Source organism: Cherax quadricarinatus, chromosome 83, assembly GCF_038502225.1.
Source record: "Cherax quadricarinatus isolate ZL_2023a chromosome 83, ASM3850222v1, whole genome shotgun sequence".
In the NCBI taxonomy this organism is placed as follows: domain Eukaryota; kingdom Metazoa; phylum Arthropoda; class Malacostraca; order Decapoda; family Parastacidae; genus Cherax; species Cherax quadricarinatus.
This window is the reverse complement of record NC_091374.1, coordinates 3,379,257-3,398,293: the sequence shown is the minus strand read 5'-3', so window position 1 is coordinate 3,398,293 and position 19,037 is coordinate 3,379,257. Positions and strand designations below refer to the sequence as shown.

At 39.2% G+C, this 19,037-nt stretch overlaps 1 protein-coding gene across 2 annotated transcripts; it reads left to right on the top strand.

Annotated features, from left to right (window-relative positions):
* The first annotated feature begins 3,353 nt into the window (after positions 1 to 3,353).
* LOC128702126 (uncharacterized) lies at positions 3,354 to 17,015 on the top strand. 2 transcript variants are annotated; one of them, XM_053796160.2, is made up of 7 exons: positions 3,354 to 3,559; positions 11,391 to 11,556; positions 12,045 to 12,106; positions 12,938 to 13,108; positions 14,461 to 14,610; positions 15,075 to 15,287; positions 16,335 to 17,015. In XM_053796160.2, the coding sequence occupies exons 1-7, from the start codon at positions 3,482 to 3,484 to the stop codon at positions 16,485 to 16,487; spliced, it is 993 nt and encodes a 330-aa protein (XP_053652135.2). In that variant the 5' UTR covers positions 3,354 to 3,481; the 3' UTR covers positions 16,488 to 17,015. The 2 variants fall into 2 exon arrangements, with proteins under 2 accessions (XP_053652135.2, XP_053652136.2); XM_053796161.2 differs by lacking the exon at positions 14,461 to 14,610 and having other exon boundaries at positions 3,470 to 3,559.
* Positions 17,016 to 19,037: the final 2,022 nt, after the last annotated feature.

The window sequence follows — 19,037 nt, the reverse complement described above, 5'->3', positions numbered from 1 at the left end:
ACACTCTTCAGGTCACTTGTTCTATCTAGGCTGGAATATTGCTGCACACTAACAGCACCTTTCAAGGCAGGTGAAATTGCTGACCTAGAAAATGTACAGAGAACCTTCATGGTACGCATAACGGAGATAAAACACCTCAATTACTGGGAGCGCTTGAGGTTCCTAAACCTGTATTCCCTGGAATGCAGGCGGGAGAGATACATGATTATATACACCTGGAAAATCCTAGAGGAACTTGCACACGAAAATCACTCACTATGAAAGCAAAAGACTTGGCAGACGATGCACCATCCCCCCAATGAAAAGCAGGGGTGTCACTAGCACGTTAAGAGACCATACAATAAGTGTCAGGGGCCCGAGACTGTTCAACTGCCTCCCAGCATACATAAGGGGGATTACCAACAGACCCCTGGCAGTCTTCAAGCTGGCACTGGACAAGCACCTAAATTCGGTTCCTGACCAGCCGGGCTGTGGCTCGTACGTTGGTTTGCGTGCAGCCAGCAGCAACAGCCTGGTTGATCAGGCTCTGATCCACCAGGAGGCCTGGTCACAGACCGGGCCACGGGGGCGTTGACCCCCGGAACTCTCTCCAGGTAAACTCCAGGTAAGCCATGCCTACCTGTAATGAAGCACAGACTACCATAAATATTTTTTTTTAATTAACACATTGGCCATTTCCCACCAAGGCAGGGTGGTCCAAAAAAGAACAACTTTAATTATCATTCACTCCATCACTGTCTTGCCAGAGGTGCGCTTACACTACGGTTATAAAACTGCAACATTAACACCCCTCCTTCGGAACGCAGACACTGTACTTCCCATCTCCAGGACTCAAGTCCAGCCTGCCGATTTCCCTGAATCCCTTCATAAATGTTATCTTGCACACACTTCAACAGCATGTCAACTCCCAAAAACCATTTGTCTCCATTTGCTCCTATCTACAATGCTCACACTTACTTGTTGGAAGTCCAAGCCTCTCGCACACAAAACCTCCTTTACCCCCTCCTTGCAACCTTTCCCAGGACGACTCCTATCCCACCTTCCCTCCACTACCATAAAATGCTAGTTAATAAATTTGATAAAATACATGTAAAAAATTATTATACATACAATACTCTTGAATTATTTACTTAACAGTTCAAAGTGAAATATTGCATCATCTTTAAGAAGTGGCTTGGTAAATATTTAAAGAAAATTAATTAATAAGCTTTTAAATTTGTCATATAAAGTACTGTAACGTATTTACAGGCCCGTCAAGGAGGTGCCTTGATGCTGGTGAGGGGCTCTTGATTCCAGAAACTGGACCTATCCTTCCCTTAGCTCCAACCTGATTTCCTCCCATTCCCAGACACTCTAAATTAGCATGGGGTTAATGGTTCCCAGTAATAAATAATAAGAATAATAAATAATAATATGTAAATACAGGGTAAATCTATGTTGGGAAGGGAAAAATACTCAGGCTAACTAGTGGGTTATTATTATTATCAAAGGGGAGCGCTAAACCCGTAGGATTATGCAGCGCCGGTGGGTGGGGGATGTGGAAGGTATTCAGGCTTAATTCAGGGAACGAGCACAGATCCAATTCCCTAGATCAAGAGCCCATCACCAACGTCAAGGTAACTAGTGGGTGATCTGGTAACCCTAAGAATTATAATAAAATGGACGAAAGGCACGATGCTATTTCTTTTTATGGTAGACAGCGCTATGACCCTTGCAGGTTTAGCGCTTATTTTTTATAATTTTTACGATCGATATTTGGGCAATATTGTCTTCCCGAGAACAGAAGGTGGACTCTATATGTACAAACTGTAACAACCCTTAAAACTAACATAATGAACCACGAAGATGAAGGAACATTAGGGTGGAATGCTGACGTCTCGTTCTACTTCTCCTCTAAGCATCGGTGATGAATTCCCTCTTGTTTCTTTTTCCCGGGACACATAATACACAGGTGGCTGGACAATCAGTTGGGACTATTCACCAGCTATTCTTTCCCCACTGCGAATTTCTAGGCCTGTAAAAAGCCGGTTATTGACTCTTGGTTTTGATAGTAATTGTCTGACTGAAAGAGCTTCACCAGACTTATCATAATAAATATAAATTTTATTTCAGCATGATACAATGTGTGTACAGTGATGGGTGACAATTAGACGTGCATGCAGAAAGCCCCTTAGTATGCACAGTATTTCAGGCAAACTTAAACCTAGCTTGAGGCTAAAATAATAATATCTTTATTACAACAAGTACATGTACAAGATATACAGGCCATAGCTGACATCAGAGCATTTCGGGCAAATTAGGTCAGTTTTGTCCCAGGATGCGACCCACACCAGTCCACTAACACCCAGGTACCCATTTTACTGATGGGTGAACATAGACAACCGGTGTAAGAAAACACATCCAATGTTTCTACCCTCGCTGGGAATCGAACCCAGACGTCGCTGTGTTAAGCGAGAGCTTTAGCCACCAGGCCATGGGTTAGTTAGTTAGTTTAATATGTTTATTATGCACCCCATACCCATCCTGTGGGCGGTAGTCAAAAGATTACAGAGGTACATAATTGGTCCAGGGACTGGACTCCAAAGTTTTGATAGCTGAGCAAGTTACAGAGGTAATGAACTCACAATTTACAAAGGTAATGAACTCACAATTTACAAAGGTAATGAACTCACAATTTACAAAGGTAATGAACTCCAGGTAAGTCTGGTCACAATCATGACAAGTTACAAAGGTATTTACAGATTACAGAGGTACGTAATGGGTCCAGGGACTGGGCCATGGGGCAATAACTAATTGCTTTCTTATATATATATATATATATATATATATATATATATATATATATATATATATATATATATATATATATATATATATATATATATATATTTTTATTTATTTATTTATTCATGAATATTAAAACTGGGAATCACAAGGAGGCCAAACAAACAGAGTAGACACATTAACATTTATCATGTTTGTTGCTCGGGAAACAATTGTTCCCGTTTCTTTTCTAAGAGAAAACTTTTTCTTGTCAACTGCCAACCAGATTTATGCAACAGAGATGTTTTTTTTTTCCGGAATCCCAGGAATAAGACTCAATAAGGTGGAAGCTGATAAATTATACACATGTGTAACACTTGGGTATCTTTACTGTGGAAATGTTTAGCTACAGTGGCTTCATGAGTCCAATACGGAAAAGAATGGTTATTAATAAGTTTATTCAGGTTAACACAAATACAGTTACATAGATTATCATACACAACAGCATATGTGTAAAGAACTTAGGATAACCCAAAAAGTCAAAATGACTTATTTCCATTGGGGGATTTGATCTTCAACCATTCTTCTTTGTATTGGACTGATTAAGCTACTGTGTAGCGAAACTTTTACACAATAAATATACCCAAGTGTTGCAGTTGTGTGTAATATATCAACTTGTTGGTTCTCTGAGCCATTTATCAACAAGGTGGAAGTTGTGATGACCCACAAAACTCCCAACAACAACACAAAGATGAGGGAGGAGGATATTCTTGCCGGTATTATTACTCATCTGGAGGTGAGTATTTCACATTACTACCCCCTCAGGGGAGATTCCTTGATGCTGGTGAGGGGCTCTTGATCTAGGGAATTGGATCTGTGCTCCAGTTCCCTGAATTAAGCCCGAATACCTTCCATCCCCTCCCCACCACAGGCGCTGTATAAGCCTACGGGTTTAGCGCTTCCCCATTATAATAATAATAAATTCACATTACTACTCCCCAAGGGAGGCGCCTTGGTGCTAATGAGGGGCTCTTGATCCTAGGAATTTGGCATTCGTCCATTCCTTGGATCGAACCTGGTTGCCTCCCATTACTCTGGCATTCAATGACTCCATTTAGTTTTACCCTCAAGGGAGGTTCCTTGACGCTGGTGAGGGGCTCTTGATCTAGGGAACTGGATCTGTGCTCCGGTTCCCTGAATTTAGCCTGGATACCTTCCATCCTCCCACATGTGCTGTATATTCTTACGGGTTTAGAGCTCCCCATGATTATAATATTATATAACACAGGTTTAGCACTCTCCCGTGATTATAATTAATAACCCATGATAGTTTAGCGCTTCCACATGAAGGTAAATAATAATATAATCACAATTTCACGTGGAGAGGAGGTGGGTGTGCCTTGATGTACGGTGAAATCTTGATCCAAAGGATTAAATCCAATTTCCCCTTCATAACAATATCCTCTCTTCCTTATGGGTTTAGCACTTAATTATGATTATAATAATAATACTCTCCAGGTATTGTATACCCCTGTGAGTCATACAGCATATATTAATTTAAATCTAACAGTTGAACTTCACTCACACAGTTATTACATTTGTTTTTACAGACTGTTGTTTTGAATTTCTACAATATTTTCATTAAGCACATGATTACTACCTCTATCTTTATACTACTACTACTACTACTACTACTACTACCTCCTCTTGTTTACCCAGCTCCGCCTCCTGTTGTATGTATACTGGTTCCCTTCCCTTCGCACTTGTGTTAATAGTTAATGGTCCAGTTCGGACCGAACTGGACTGGAGATGATGTCCTGGTAGTCAGTAAATGGGGGGCTGATAGTGCTGTCCTGGGAGACAGTAATGGGGAAGCTGGAGGTGCTGTCCTGGGAGACAGTAATGGTGAAGCTGGAGGTGCTGTCCTGGGAGACAGTAATGGTGAAGCTGGAGATGCTGTCCTGGGAGACAGTAATGGGGAAGCTGGAGATGCTGTCCTGGGAGACAGTAATGGTGAAGCTGGAGATTTTGTCCAGGTAGTCGGGAATTATACGCAGGAAGGAATACATATGAATGACCGCATAGGGGACAGGAGCCATAGTAGGGAAACAAGTGTAGTCAAAGATAAGATAAAACCAATATTGCAAACTAGAAATACCGCAGGAAATAGCAAACAAGAGGACTCCACTAGCAATAGTGAGGATGTATTACCAAAAACAAATGGTGGGAGCTCCATTGTTGGTGCTAGGGAGGATAGAAGTAAGACAGGGAAACATGCACCAACAGGGAATACAGTCACAGAAACCCAAGGCAAACGGAAACCAAGCCTGTGCACATACTATGCACTCGGTATCTGCTGGCATGGGAAATCTGGAAAAACAGATGGGACGTGCAACTATGACCACCCTAGGAAATGCCATGCCCATATGACAACAGGAAAATGCAAACTCCCTTCCTGTAAGCTTTTTCACCCTGAACTGTGTACCTCTTCAGTACAGGAAAGACTGTGCTATAACTTAAATTGCCAGGCATACCATCTAAAGGGGACAAAAAGATACAAAACATCCAGGCCATGGGAAAACCTGGGTAGCCACAGCCACTCAAGAGGGAGAGGTTTTTTAGTGCCAGGAAGGAAAAAAAACTGGCAGGAAATGGCAGAAATCGTACACCAAATCCAGTCATTCCTGGAGTGGAACCACAGTCGATGGCCTCCACTCCAAACCAACAGATACAGATACTAATGCCGGAAAAAAAATCCCCCCCCAGTACCAACAATACCACCAGTCCGATAACATTCTTCTTTGCAAATATACAGGGTCTAAAGCCAGCAACAAACAACAAAATACCTTTCATCCGTGGACTGCTTGCAGAGGCAAAGGCAATGTTCGCGGCTTTCACTGAGACCCACATAAAGGATCACTTGGACAACGAAATATGGATCCCAGGTTACAACCTATACAGATGTGACAGAGTGAACAGGCAAAAGGGGGGGGTTGGCCTGTACATTGCAGAGTCACTTGTTTGCACAGAACTGCTAAATGCCTCAAATGATGTAGTGGAAGTTTTAGCAGTAAAGGTCGAGAACCAAAACCTAGTCATTGTGATAGTCTACAAGCCTCCGGATGCAACATCCCAGCAATTCCAGGAACAGCTGTTAAAAATTGACCACTGTCTGGAAAACCTTCCAGCTCCTGCACCCAACATCTTGCTCCTGGGGGATTTCAACTTAAGGCACCTAAAATGGAGGAATATAGCAAATAATATTGTTGCAGTAATAACACCAGGAGGCAGCTCTGATGAAAACTCACACTCACGCGAGCTTTTAAATCTCTGCACAAAATTCAATTTAAACCAGCAAATAATAGAGCCTACTAGACTGGAGAATACACTAGACCTCATCTTCACTAACAATGATGATCTGATAAGAAATATCACCATATCAAAAACAATATACTCAGATCACAACATAATTGAGGTTCAGTCATGTATGTGCGGAGCCCCAGACCGACATAATGAGATTAGTCACGAGGGAGCATTCACCAAATTCAACTTCAATAACAAAAACATAAAGTGGGACCAAGTAAACCAAGTCCTAACCGATATAAGCTGGGAAGATATACTAAGCAACACAGACCCCAACTTATGCCTAGAACAGATTAACTCGGTAGCACTCGATGTATGCACAAGGCTTATTCCTCTAAGAAAAAGGAGGAGTAGATGTAAAACAGAAAGAGACAGGCGCTCCCTTTACAGGCGACGGAAAAGAATAACAGAGCGGCTAAAAGAGGTCAATATATCTGAAATGCGTAGGGAGACACTGGTCAGAGAAATAGCAAGCATCGAACTTAAGCTAAAAGAATCCTTTAGGAGTCAGGAATCGCGGGAAGAACTAAAAGCCATAAATGAAATCGAAAGAAACCCAAAGTATTTCTTCTCCTATGCCAAATCAAAATCGAGAACAACGTCCAGTATTGGGCCCCTACTTAAACAAGATGGGTCCTACACAGATGACAACAAGGAAATGAGTGAGCTACTCAAGTCCCAATATGACTCAGTTTTTAGCAAGCCGCTAACCAGACTGAGAGTCGAAGATCAAAATGAATTTTTTATGAGAGAGCCACAAAATTTGATTAACACAAGCCTATCCGATGTTATCCTGACGCCAAATGACTTCGAACAGGCGATAAATGACATGCCCATGCACTCTGCCCCAGGGCCAGACTCATGGAACTCTGTGTTCATCAAGAACTGCAAGAAGCCCCTATCACGAGCCTTTTCCATCCTATGGAGAGGGAGCATGGACACGGGGGTCGTCCCACAGTTACTAAAAACAACAGACATAGCCCCACTCCACAAAGGGGGCAGTAAAGCAACAGCAAAGAACTACAGACCAATAGCACTAACATCCCATATCATAAAAATCTTTGAAAGGGTCCTAAGAAGCAAGATCACCACGCATCTAGAAACCCATCAGTTACACAACCCAGGGCAACATGGGTTTAGAACAGGTCGCTCCTGTCTGTCTCAACTATTGGACCACTACGACAAGGTCCTAAATGCACTAGAAGACAAAAAGAATGCAGATGTAATATATACAGACTTTGCAAAAGCCTTCGACAAGTGTGACCATGGCGTAATAGCGCACAAAATGCGTGCTAAAGGAATAACAGGAAAAGTCGGTCGATGGATCTATAATTTCCTCACTAACAGAACACAGAGAGTAGTCGTCAACAGAGTAAAGTCCGAGGCAGCTACGGTGAAAAGCTCTGTTCCACAAGGCACAGTACTCGCTCCCATCTTGTTCCTCATCCTTATATCCGACATAGACAAGGATGTCAGCCACAGCACCGTGTCTTCCTTTGCAGATGACACCCGAATCTGCATGACAGTGTCTTCCATTGCAGACACTGCAAAGCTCCAGGCAGACATCAACCAAATCTTTCAGTGGGCTGCAGAAAACAATATGAAGTTCAACGATGAGAAATTTCAATTACTCAGATATGGTAAACATGAGGAAATTAAATCTTCATCAGAGTACAAAACAAATTCTGGCCACAAAATAGAGCGAAACACCAACGTCAAAGACCTGGGAGTGATCATGTCGGAGGATCTCACCTTCAAGGACCATAACATTGTATCAATCGCATCTGCTAGAAAAATGACAGGATGGATAATGAGAACCTTCAAAACTAGGGAGGCCAAGCCCATGATGACACTCTTCAGGTCACTTGTTCTATCTAGGCTGGAATATTGCTGCACACTAACAGCACCTTTCAAGGCAGGTGAAATTACCGACCTAGAAAATGTACAGAGAACTTTCACGGCGCGCATAACGGAGATAAAACACCTCAATTATTGGGAGCGCTTGAGGTTCCTAAACCTGTATTCCCTGGAACGCAGGAGGGAGAGATACATGATTATATACACCTGGAAAATCCTAGAGGGACTAGTACCGAACTTGCACACGAAAATCACCCACTACGAAAGCAAAAGACTTGGCAGACGATGCACCATCCCCCCAATGAAAAGCAGGGGTGTCACTAGCACGTTAAGAGACCATACAATAAGTGTTAGGAGCCCGAGACTGTTCAACTGCCTCCCAGCACACATAAGGGGGATTACCAACAGACCCCTGGCAGTCTTCAAGCTGGCACTGGACAAGCACCTAAAGTCAGTTCCGGATCAGCCGGGCTGTGGCTCGTATGTTGGTTTGCGTGCAGCCAGCAGCAACAGCCTGGTTGATCAGGCTCTGATCCACCAGGAGGCCTGGTCTCAGACCGGGCCGCGGGGGTGTTGACCCCCGGAACTCTCTCCAGGTAAACTCCAGGTAAGTTTCTTTTTCCTACATGCAGATTTTTTGCTTATTACTATAGGTTAACATTGGTGATAACTGAACATGCCCTACAAATTTATCAACTTTTCAAATCATTGAATTTACTTAATTATTCAGTCAGAAGGTTTGGTGACTTGTTAAACTACAACTATGGGTTATTCAGCAACATAATTTAGGTTTAGGTTAGTGCTTGTTGATAGTTTTATTAAGATTTTATTTAGGAGAATTCTTTGCCAACAGGAAAATATCGTTAACTTCTAAATGATCGACTTGTGAAAGTCAATAAAATCACTGACATTAATTATAAAAATTTAAGCTAAGGTAACCACGAAAGTCAATTTGAATACGTGTACTTATTTCATTTCTATTTGAGTTCCCCTTTGTTTTGCATCTTTAGTCACATATATATATATTATCTTTATGTTCATTAAATAATAATGCAGATGCAGTAGTAGATTTCTTTTTAAATAGAAGACACAGGAATTGCATGTACTCTATGTATATACAGTGGACCCCCGCATAACGATGGCATCACATAGCGATTATTTCGCATACCGCTTACTTTAATTGCAAAAATTTTGCCTCGCATACCGCTTAAAAACCCGCTTACCGATTTTCGTCCGAGACGCTTCCAATGTGCGGCCTGAGCCACGCTCACATGTTCCGCCGGTGGCATTGTTTACCAGCCAGCCTCCGCAATAACATCCAAGCATACAATCGGAATATTTCGTATTATTACAGTGTTTTCGGTGCTGTTTCTGGAAAATAAGTGACCATGGGCCCCAAGAAAGCTTCTAGTGCCAACCCTGTGGTAAAAAGGGTGAGAATTAGTATGGAAATTAAGAAAGATTTTGAAGGGTTTGGGGCTAACCCTGAGAAGCCTATGCCAGTTGTGGAATCCATTGTGCCTACTTCAAAAATTAAGGAAATGTGTGCACAGTGGGTTGAACTGCAAACCTTTATGGATGAAAATCACCCTGACACAGCTTTTGCAAGCCGTGCTGGTGACTATTTCAATGACAATGTTGTGGCCCATTTTAGACAAATCGTAAAGGAACGGGAGGTACAGAGCTCTATGGACAGATTTGTTGTGCGACAGAGGTCCAGTGACTCTCAAGCTGGTCCTAGTGGCATTAAAAGAAGAAGGGAAGTAACCCCGGAAAAGGACTTGCTACCTCAAGTCCTAATGGAAGGGGATTCCCCTTCTAAACAGTAAGAAGATAATGCTCTCCCCTCCTCCCATCCCATCAATCATCACCAGATCTTCAATAAAAGTAAGTGTCATGTAAGTGTGCATGCCTTTTTCAGTTTGTGTGTATTAAAATTAACATTTCATGTGGTAAAAAAATTTTTTTTTCATACTTTTGGGTGTCTTGCACGGATTAATTTTATTTCCATTATTTCTTATGGGGAAAATTCATTCACATAACGATTATTTCGCATAACGATTACCCCTCTTGCACGGATTAAAATCGTTAACCGGGGTCCACTGTATAATATATAATGTGCTTATGGGAGATTCTAAAGAAAAATTGCAAAGGTTAGTGGATGAGTTTGAGAATGTGTGTAAAGGTAGAAAGTTGAAAGTGAACATAGAAAAGAGTAAGGTGATGAGGGTATCAAATGATTTAGATAAAGAAAAATTGGATATCAAATTAGGGAGGAGGAGTATGGAAAAAGTGAATGTTTTCAGATACTTGGTAGTTGACGTGTCGGCGGATGGATTTATGAAGGATGAGGTTAATCATAGAATTGATGAGGGAAAAAAGGTGAGTGGTGTGTTGAGGTATATGTGGAGTCAAAAAACGTTATCTATGGAGGCAAAGAAGGGAATGTATGAAAGTATAGTAGTACCAACACTCTTATATGGGTGTGAAGCAGCGAGGAGGCGGTTGGAGGCAGTGGGGATGTCCTGTCTAAGGGCAATGTGTGGTGTAAATATTGTGCAGAAAATTAGGAGTGTGGAAATTAGGAGAAGGTGTGGAGTTAATAAAAGTATTAGTCAGGGCTGAAGAGGGGTTGTTGAGGTGGTTTTGTCATTTAGAGAGAATGGATCAAAGTAGAATGACATGGAGAAGGAAGGTGGGGTAGGGGTCGTCCTCGAAAAGGTTGGAAGGAAGGGGTAAGGGAGGTTTTGTGGGCAAGGGGCTTGGACTTCCAGCAGGCGGGCATGAGTGTGTTCGATAGGAGTGAATGGAGACGAATGGTATTTGGGACCTGACGATCTGTTGGAGTGTGAGCAGGGTAATACATAATTAGTGAAGGGATTCAGGGAAACAGGTTATTTTTATATAGCCAAACTTGAGTACTGGAAATGGGAAGTACAATGCCTGCACTCTAGAGGGGTTTCGGGATATTAGCAGTTTGGAGGGATATGTTGTGTATCTTTATACGTATATGCTTCTAAACTGTTGTGTTCTGAGCACTTCTGCAAAAACAGTGATTATGTGTGAGTGAGGTGAAAGTGTTGAATGATGATGAAAGTATTTTCTTTTTTGGGGATTTTCTTTCTTTTTGGGTCACCCTGCCTCGGTGGGAGACGGCCGACTTGTTGAAAAAAAAAAATTATATAGGCTATATAAATCTTATAATTATTCTCATTTGTATTTTCCTCCCTCCTTAATGACTTTTCTTCCTTCTTGTACTTCCTTCCCCTTCTCCTTTTACATCATCTACTGTTGTTCTGTTGTTATAGTGGCAGTGGCAGCGATTGTGGTGGTGATAGGGTGGTGTGTTGATTGTTGTTAAATAAAATACTACCCAGTTTTGATAACCCATCTTTATTATGTTCTAGTACCTCAGTTATAATGGCTTGGAGACAATGGAGCCCAGCTGGGTTCGCTCTGTGTTGTTAACTGCTGGGGTACCCAGGCAGAGTCTTATGCTGTGGGTGCTGAGTCAGTTGGTTCCCACAGAGGCAGCAGAGATATCCACAGCACCACCGCACATACACACTCAAAGTGAGACTTGGTTGATCGGACATATTTGTCTAGCATAATTTTTCCCATTGTTTTCATGTACTATAGTTAGTCCACTACGTATTACAGATTTTAACTTTTTAAAGTCTGAATGTACTTTTTTGCCCTCCCTGCAGTTTACAAGTTCGGAGCTGTTCCAACTTGTTTACAGAATACAGTAGTTCTGTCCAGGTGATCTTTAGAGAATTTGATTCTTACAGAAATATATACTGAGATTCTTATTTCAAGACTATAATAATAGAGGATTCATTATGCCAGAGAGTTATAACAGATGGTATGGGAATACTGACACGTTGTTGTTGATAAAGACACAAGCAGGAATTGAAAACTTTATTAAGACCATGTATTGCATGCATAGCAGGCTTTGTCAAAAGTATTCTTATTAAACTATACAATTGCTGCTTGTGTCTTCATCAGAAAGTTCAAGAGTTATTTATCTCTTTTTACCTAACTTTCAGTCTGTCTTGCAGGAATTTTGCAGTGCTTATCATGCATGGGAATCTGCCGCTCAGGAGATTCTGAAGTTATTCAGGTGAATACCTGTACTTGATTTTTTTACTTATGCAGTATCTTTCTAAGATGGTATTATAATTCAGCATTTCAAGATGATAAACACATTTATTGGTATTATATGCCATTATCATAATTACATCAGCATTTCATTTATGATATATAATTACATGTATTTATAAACTAAAGAAGAAGGAATACAATAATATTATAGGCAGAACAAATTACAGTAGCCTACATTTGAACAACATTTCACTCTCTTACGAACTTAAAATGAGACTGGTGAACCAAGCCTGTTTGTTATTAAGAATGATGATGGCAACATACCCTGTATAGCCTATAGACCTTGCTGCCCAATGTCAGGTGTTGCCCAAATGAGATTTATATGTTAGATACTACCTAGTCTGCCTGTGACTTTGGAAAGAAAAATGTAGAGCACATGAATAAGATTTGGTTTCTTGTATGCCTTTTTTGATATGGAGGTGCTGAGGAAGGTCACTCAGACAGTATTGAGATAAGGAGATGATCTCATTATAGATTTGGAGAAAGAATTTAAATTTTATTTTGGTAGGGATAGGGCTAAGGAATATCATGAGTGTCAGTCGAATGTAAGATTGTTTGCATAAAGGTTATATACACTCATAGTATGATGTTTAGGTAGCAAATAATGAGCAATACCCTAAAGACTCGCATAGGATGCTACCTGGAATTCCCTTTCCTCATATTATACTTGTATATATACAGTGTATTTATTTAGGGATATCGTAGAGAACATATTTATTTATGGATATACTGTACAGTATATTACGTAAATACATTAAATATATACCTAAATACATTAACATTTACACAGGGAACAGCACCGGCAGCAGCCCAATTACAGTTTTGGCAGAGGTGTTTAGATAGCATAAGCCATGTGCGTCGCTTCTCTACCTCGGTCAAAGATCAGGAATCAGAATCCCACTCTTCAAGTATCCTTCTGGATCAGCTGGCTGATTCTCCCTATCTACAGCCAATACTGAAGGTTGGAGCATGGATCAGTTGGACTATGTTACTGTTTTTTGTATATCATTATACTTTCTGCATCTCGAGCAGCATACTTTGGAATATACTGAATGAATCAGTTACAGTCGCACAAGGTTACTGATTGTGTGTGGTTATCTTTATACTTTGTGTTAAATTTTGTTTCCTTTTGCAGCTTCTAGAGTTAGTTTATAATCTTTTTAAGTCAACACTTTTGCTATTTTTGGCATTTGCATATACAGTGGACCCCCGCATAACGATTACCTCCGAATGCGACCAATTATGTAAGTGTAATTATGTAAGTGCGTTTGTACGTGTATGTTTGGGGGTCTGAAATGGACTAATCTACTTCACAATATTCCTTATGGGAACAAATTCGGTCAGTACTGGCACCTGAACATACTTCTGGAGTGAAAAAATATCGTTAACCGGGGGTCCACTGTATTATATTTTTTACAAAGTTATTAAAAATATAAAATGCTAATTTTTTTTTTTCATGCATTTTCAGGAATGCATTTCTGATAATTTATAAATTAAAAAAATAGACTGATAATGCATTTTGCAGTAATCTTTGATCACTAAATACAGTGGACCCCCGCCTAACGATATTATTTCATTCCAAAAGTCTGTTTGGGTGCCGTTATAGACCGAAATTGTTCCCATAAGAAATATTGTGAATTAGATTAGTCCGTTTCAGACCCCCAAAAATACACCTACAAAAGCACTTACAAAAATACACTTACATAATTGGTCGAGTTGGGAGCTGATCGTTAGGCAGGGGTCCACTGTATTGCACAAGTTATGATATATTTTGCTCTATTTATCCTTCAAGAAATGTAGCTGTCCTACACTTCTTTGGATCAAACATGATAGTCTCCTGTTCACATGCTATATGACTTATTGATTTAGTTTTCCCCATAATAATAATGAAAGTTTCTTTTTTCGGTCACCCTGTCTTGGTGGGAAATGGCCGATGTGTTAATAAAAAATAAAATAATAATAATTATGTTACATTTACTTACCCTTGTACATACAGGTTTTTCTCTATTTGGAAAAAATTGTGAACATTTTCTTGGAGAGTACAATGTGGCTCCATAGATATGTTTCTTACAAGAGAAGCATCCTAAAACAAGTTGTACATTCCATGTGGTCCCACCAACTGTCACTTCATTTTATTACGTCAGCCATTGATCACCAATTTTCCAACCTATTCCCATCTTTATACTGCACATTATTATGACTGCTGTTAATTATTATGCCTGATGGAAAACCTGAGATTTTTTTTATTATTCATAAATGAATGTTCACCAGCTTGTTTGAACCTTAATATTAATTGTTTCTAAATAATTTCAGGACGGAGGTACAACTGTAATACCAGGAGACCTGAGGGAGAAATATCGAATGTGGTGCAGATATGGACAATATATTCCAGTTACTGATTTGTTGCAGGATAATCATGATCAGCTTAATAAACAGTTGGAGAAATACAGTGCCATGGAAGAGGTTAACATTGACTTCTTTTGATATCTTTTGTGTACAGTACTGTAGTACAATATGAACTGAAGAGCCTTTTATATGAGTATACGTACATCTAGTGTACAATACAAAGCTGGATTACAAAAGAGCTAGCTAGCAATGGTGAAATTTGTTTCTTCTTTGGGTGACTCCTTTGTTGGGAAACTATATTGTATAGGGATGTGTATTGTAAATTAAAAAAAAAAAAAATATTGATAGTGAAAAAAATTTATGGAAATGAGTAAAGCTTATTAATGAAGTTGTGAAAGTAGGTTCTTAACTAAAGTAATAGAGGAAGTGGGAATTCTGCGAATGTTTTGATTGATGGTACTAGATCAAGCATGTTCAATGCTTACTATTATAGTTATAATGCACATTTCTGGTGAAATTATTCTTGTAAAACACTTGATTCTTGATGTGTCAATTTATAATCTTTTTTTTCATCATAACAGCACTGGAAAGTACAGCAGACATCTACAGAACAAAATGAATTGCAAGCTAATGTATGCCAGGGCATCTCTGATCTCAGCAAGCAGCACGAGCTGTTTCAAGGAGTGTACTCCTTGTATATTGCTCCGTGGACAACTTCCAACACACAGCTAGAACTTCCTAACACAGGCCCACTTGTTCATGAATCCAATGTCAAGCTAACGAAACTGACTCAGGTAATTTATTTCACAAGTGAATGTCTAGTGCCTGGTGTGAGTATTATGAAAAGTGCAGTTACAGCACTTCAATTATTCCTGTGTATGTGAAGGAATCACATAAGAGGAAGAGTCTGTGAGTGAAATATCATGAATATATATATCTTTTTTATTGACAGCAAAGAACTTGATTAGTAGTTTTAGCCTCTGCAAGGTTGTTAATGGCAATAAAATGATAGGTTAGGTTAGGTAAGGTTCGTCAGGAAACAGGACAAATGTTTCCTGATGCGGGTCTTAGTCAGATGATGACCCGCCTTTGGAGCTTTTGGTCATCTGACCGAGGCCTTCCGCTGGCTTACCGGTCCACCCCTTTAAAAATTATGGTCATTTATAACCATTGTTTTTTTATTTTATAAAATGATAAAATAGCAAATGAGGGAGAAAAGTCTGGGGTTATTCAAGGTATGGTGGTAAATGTAGTATGTAAAGTGAAACAAGTAAGAGTAAGAGTAATTCATAAAGAAGAAAAGAAAAGCATTTAAAGGTAGCCAGTAGTAAAATACTTATGTATAAGGAAGGTAAAGTAAGTAAAGTACAGTGAAACCTCAAAAATCGAACTGCTCCCAACACGACCAATTATGTAAGTGTATTTTTGTAAGTGCTTTTATAAGTATTTTTGAGGGTCTGAAATGGACTAATCTAATTTACATTATTCCTGATGGGAATAAATTCATTCGGTAAAGGCACTTGAACAGCCTTCTGGACCGAAGAAAGTTCGATATTTGAGGTTCCACTGTAGTATATATTAAATTTATGCAGTGATTAGTACCAATATAGAAATTTAAAAGAAATTGTAAAGGATGTACGTGTACAGCATTTAGTACTACAGTAGAATAAACTTGCTATAGGGAAGCTAGTCAGATTTAGTGCTTCATTTGATTTTATTATTTATTATAGTGAGCTAGGCTATATTAGAAAAAGCAAAGGTGCTACTAAAAATTGTGTATTGTTTAGGCTTTACATTGCTGATATACATGTAAATACCTAACCTACATATTTTTTTACCAGGTTCTAAAACGAACAGAAGAAGCATCACAAAGGTGTGAGGAGTTAGGGGAGCAAGAGAAAGCAGTTACACGACACAGTAATCATTCCTCTGCCATTACATCAACTCTTCATTCCCTTATTTCTCAACAATCATTGGCTAAATCAGTGCAATAAGATAAATTTGCATGTTTATTCTTGTGCAACAAATTTGTGTGTGTGTGCATTTGGGTATGTGTACCAATTAAAATATACTCGGTTGCATCTGCCATTTAGTCTTGATATCAAGGACTTAAATTACTTGTAATAATACAAACTATTTCCATGGGAAAGTGGAACAAAATTCTTCTTCCATAAGCCATTCATGTCATAAGAGGTGACTAAAATGCCAGGAGCAAGGGGCTAGTAACCCCCTTCTGTTTACATTATTTTTAGGTCACCCTGCCTCAGTGGTATATGGCCAGTTTATTGAAAAAGAAACTGATGTGTAGTAGTAAAAATTTGACAAGTTTTTAATACTGTTTTTTGTCAAATAAGGCAAATAAGTTTTGGGCAAGTGTTTATAGAGTATCAAACCCATATAATAGAGTAACAGTTGTTTATACCCCCACCACATGAAGCCCGCTTCTTCCAAACTAGGTAGACGCCTGAACATTTTTCTATAAACGTTTATTTTTTTATCGAATAAACTATTCGTCCAAATTACCCTGTGTTTTACTACATTCCTCTTTGTTGTGTGCTGGTTTTGGATTCCCAAGCTCTGTTTTGTAATATATCTTTACATCATCTCATTCTTACTGTTTGTGTTTTAAACTTAAGTACTTACTATTTTGATATTTTAATTTTTTTTAAATTCTTGGTCTTTTGAAATATATTTTGTTGCAAGAGAAGCAACGTGATGCCCTTGAAGGGCTTTTGTTCCAAGAAACTGGGCCTGTTTTTTCCTTCTATGAAGCCTTGTTACTTACCATCTCCAAGTGCTTTATCACTGGTTTGAGTACCAGTCATACAGCAGTCATTTATGTCAAGTTTCTATAACTACTCTTATTAGTCTTTGTATTCATCACTATTATTTACATAATTCTTATTTTTAATTATCAAAACATTATCTTTAATGTTATCTAAGTTGAGTATACCAGAGACAACACCAACTTTTAAATAAAAAAATCTGTGTTAAATAAAAAATGAAATGTCCTTCCCCAAAAAAAACACAGTGGAAGTATGGCACAGAAGACAGAAAGGAAAGGCACAAGAATGAGATACTGTGTTTATTCAATAGATAAGTGGCAGACAGAATATAGACAGTTGCATTAAAGATGGATGAAATTTTTTTTGACCATCTCTATATATAATAATGATTAATGACTTAGTGTATAAGTTGACTTATTTTGTAACTAAAGCCTAGTAGAATAATTTTCCCGTTCGTTTGAACTAAAATTTTTAGTTGATGGTTTTATTTATATGTATCCTTTAGCCTGTGAATGCCATCCCATAATAACTTTTAACATTGTAGATTCAGTAATTTGCAGTTTGTTGCATCTGTGTTGAAAGTTCATATAATTTGCATTTTGTTGCATCTGACTGTGTTGAAAGTCCATATGAATTTAATTCTATTTTGTGAATATACATTCCTTCTTTCAGTTACACAAACCCTCCATAGCTCTATCTTCAAATGTAAGCACCACTTTACCCTGCAGAGCTGACTTCCATATACGTGTAGTGCTCTGCCGTGAATGTAATAGACAGATTATTCCACACTTGCACTTGCCTTTCATAACTTAATTTTTTTTAACGAACCTTAACTCTTAATGTCAGAACTTTTATCTTGTACGACCTCCTCAAGGGAGGTACCTAGATACTGGTGAGAGAGAGATTTGAGTCAAGGAACTGGATTTGTCCTCCCCTGACTTGGATAAGACATGAATGTCTCTTATTCTTCAGGTACTATAGAACCCTTACATGTTTAGTGCTTCCCAAATGATTAAAAAAAATTACCCTGCAGGTTGAATGATCCACATAAATTAATTTTTTTAATGTGATGTGGCAGTAATAATACAGTGGGAATGTAATTTGTTGAGCATTACTTTTTTTTTTTTTTTCAACAAGTCGGCCGTCTCCCACCGAGGCAGGGTGACCCAAAAAGAAAGAAAATCTCCAAAAAGAAAATACTTTCATCATCACTCAACACTTTCACCTCACTCACACATAATCACTGTTTTTGCAGAGGTGCCCAGAATACAACAGTTTAGAAGTATATGCGTATAAAATTACACAATATATCCCTCCAAACTGCCAATATCCCAAACCCCTCCTTTAGAGTGCAGGCATTGTACTTCCCATTTTCAGGACTCAAGTCCGGTTATATAAAATAACCGGTTTCCCTGAATCCCTTCACTAAATATTACCCTGCTCACACTCCAACAGATCGTCAGGTCCCAAATACCATTCGTCTCCATTCACTCCTATCGAACACGCTCATGCATGCCTGCTGGAAGTCCAAGCCCCTCGCCCACAAAACCTCCCTTACCCCTTCCTTCCAACCTTTTTGAGGACGACCCCTACCCCGCCTTCCTTCTCCTACAGATTACTTATCTTCCTCTAACATTTTTTAATGTTAACTTGTTCCTACTGAGAACAAATAAGACTCCAGGAGGGCTGCAGTCCCACCTTTGATGCAGTTTGGCTTGTTAACAAACTTGACTTGTTACACCAATTGTGATTCAAATT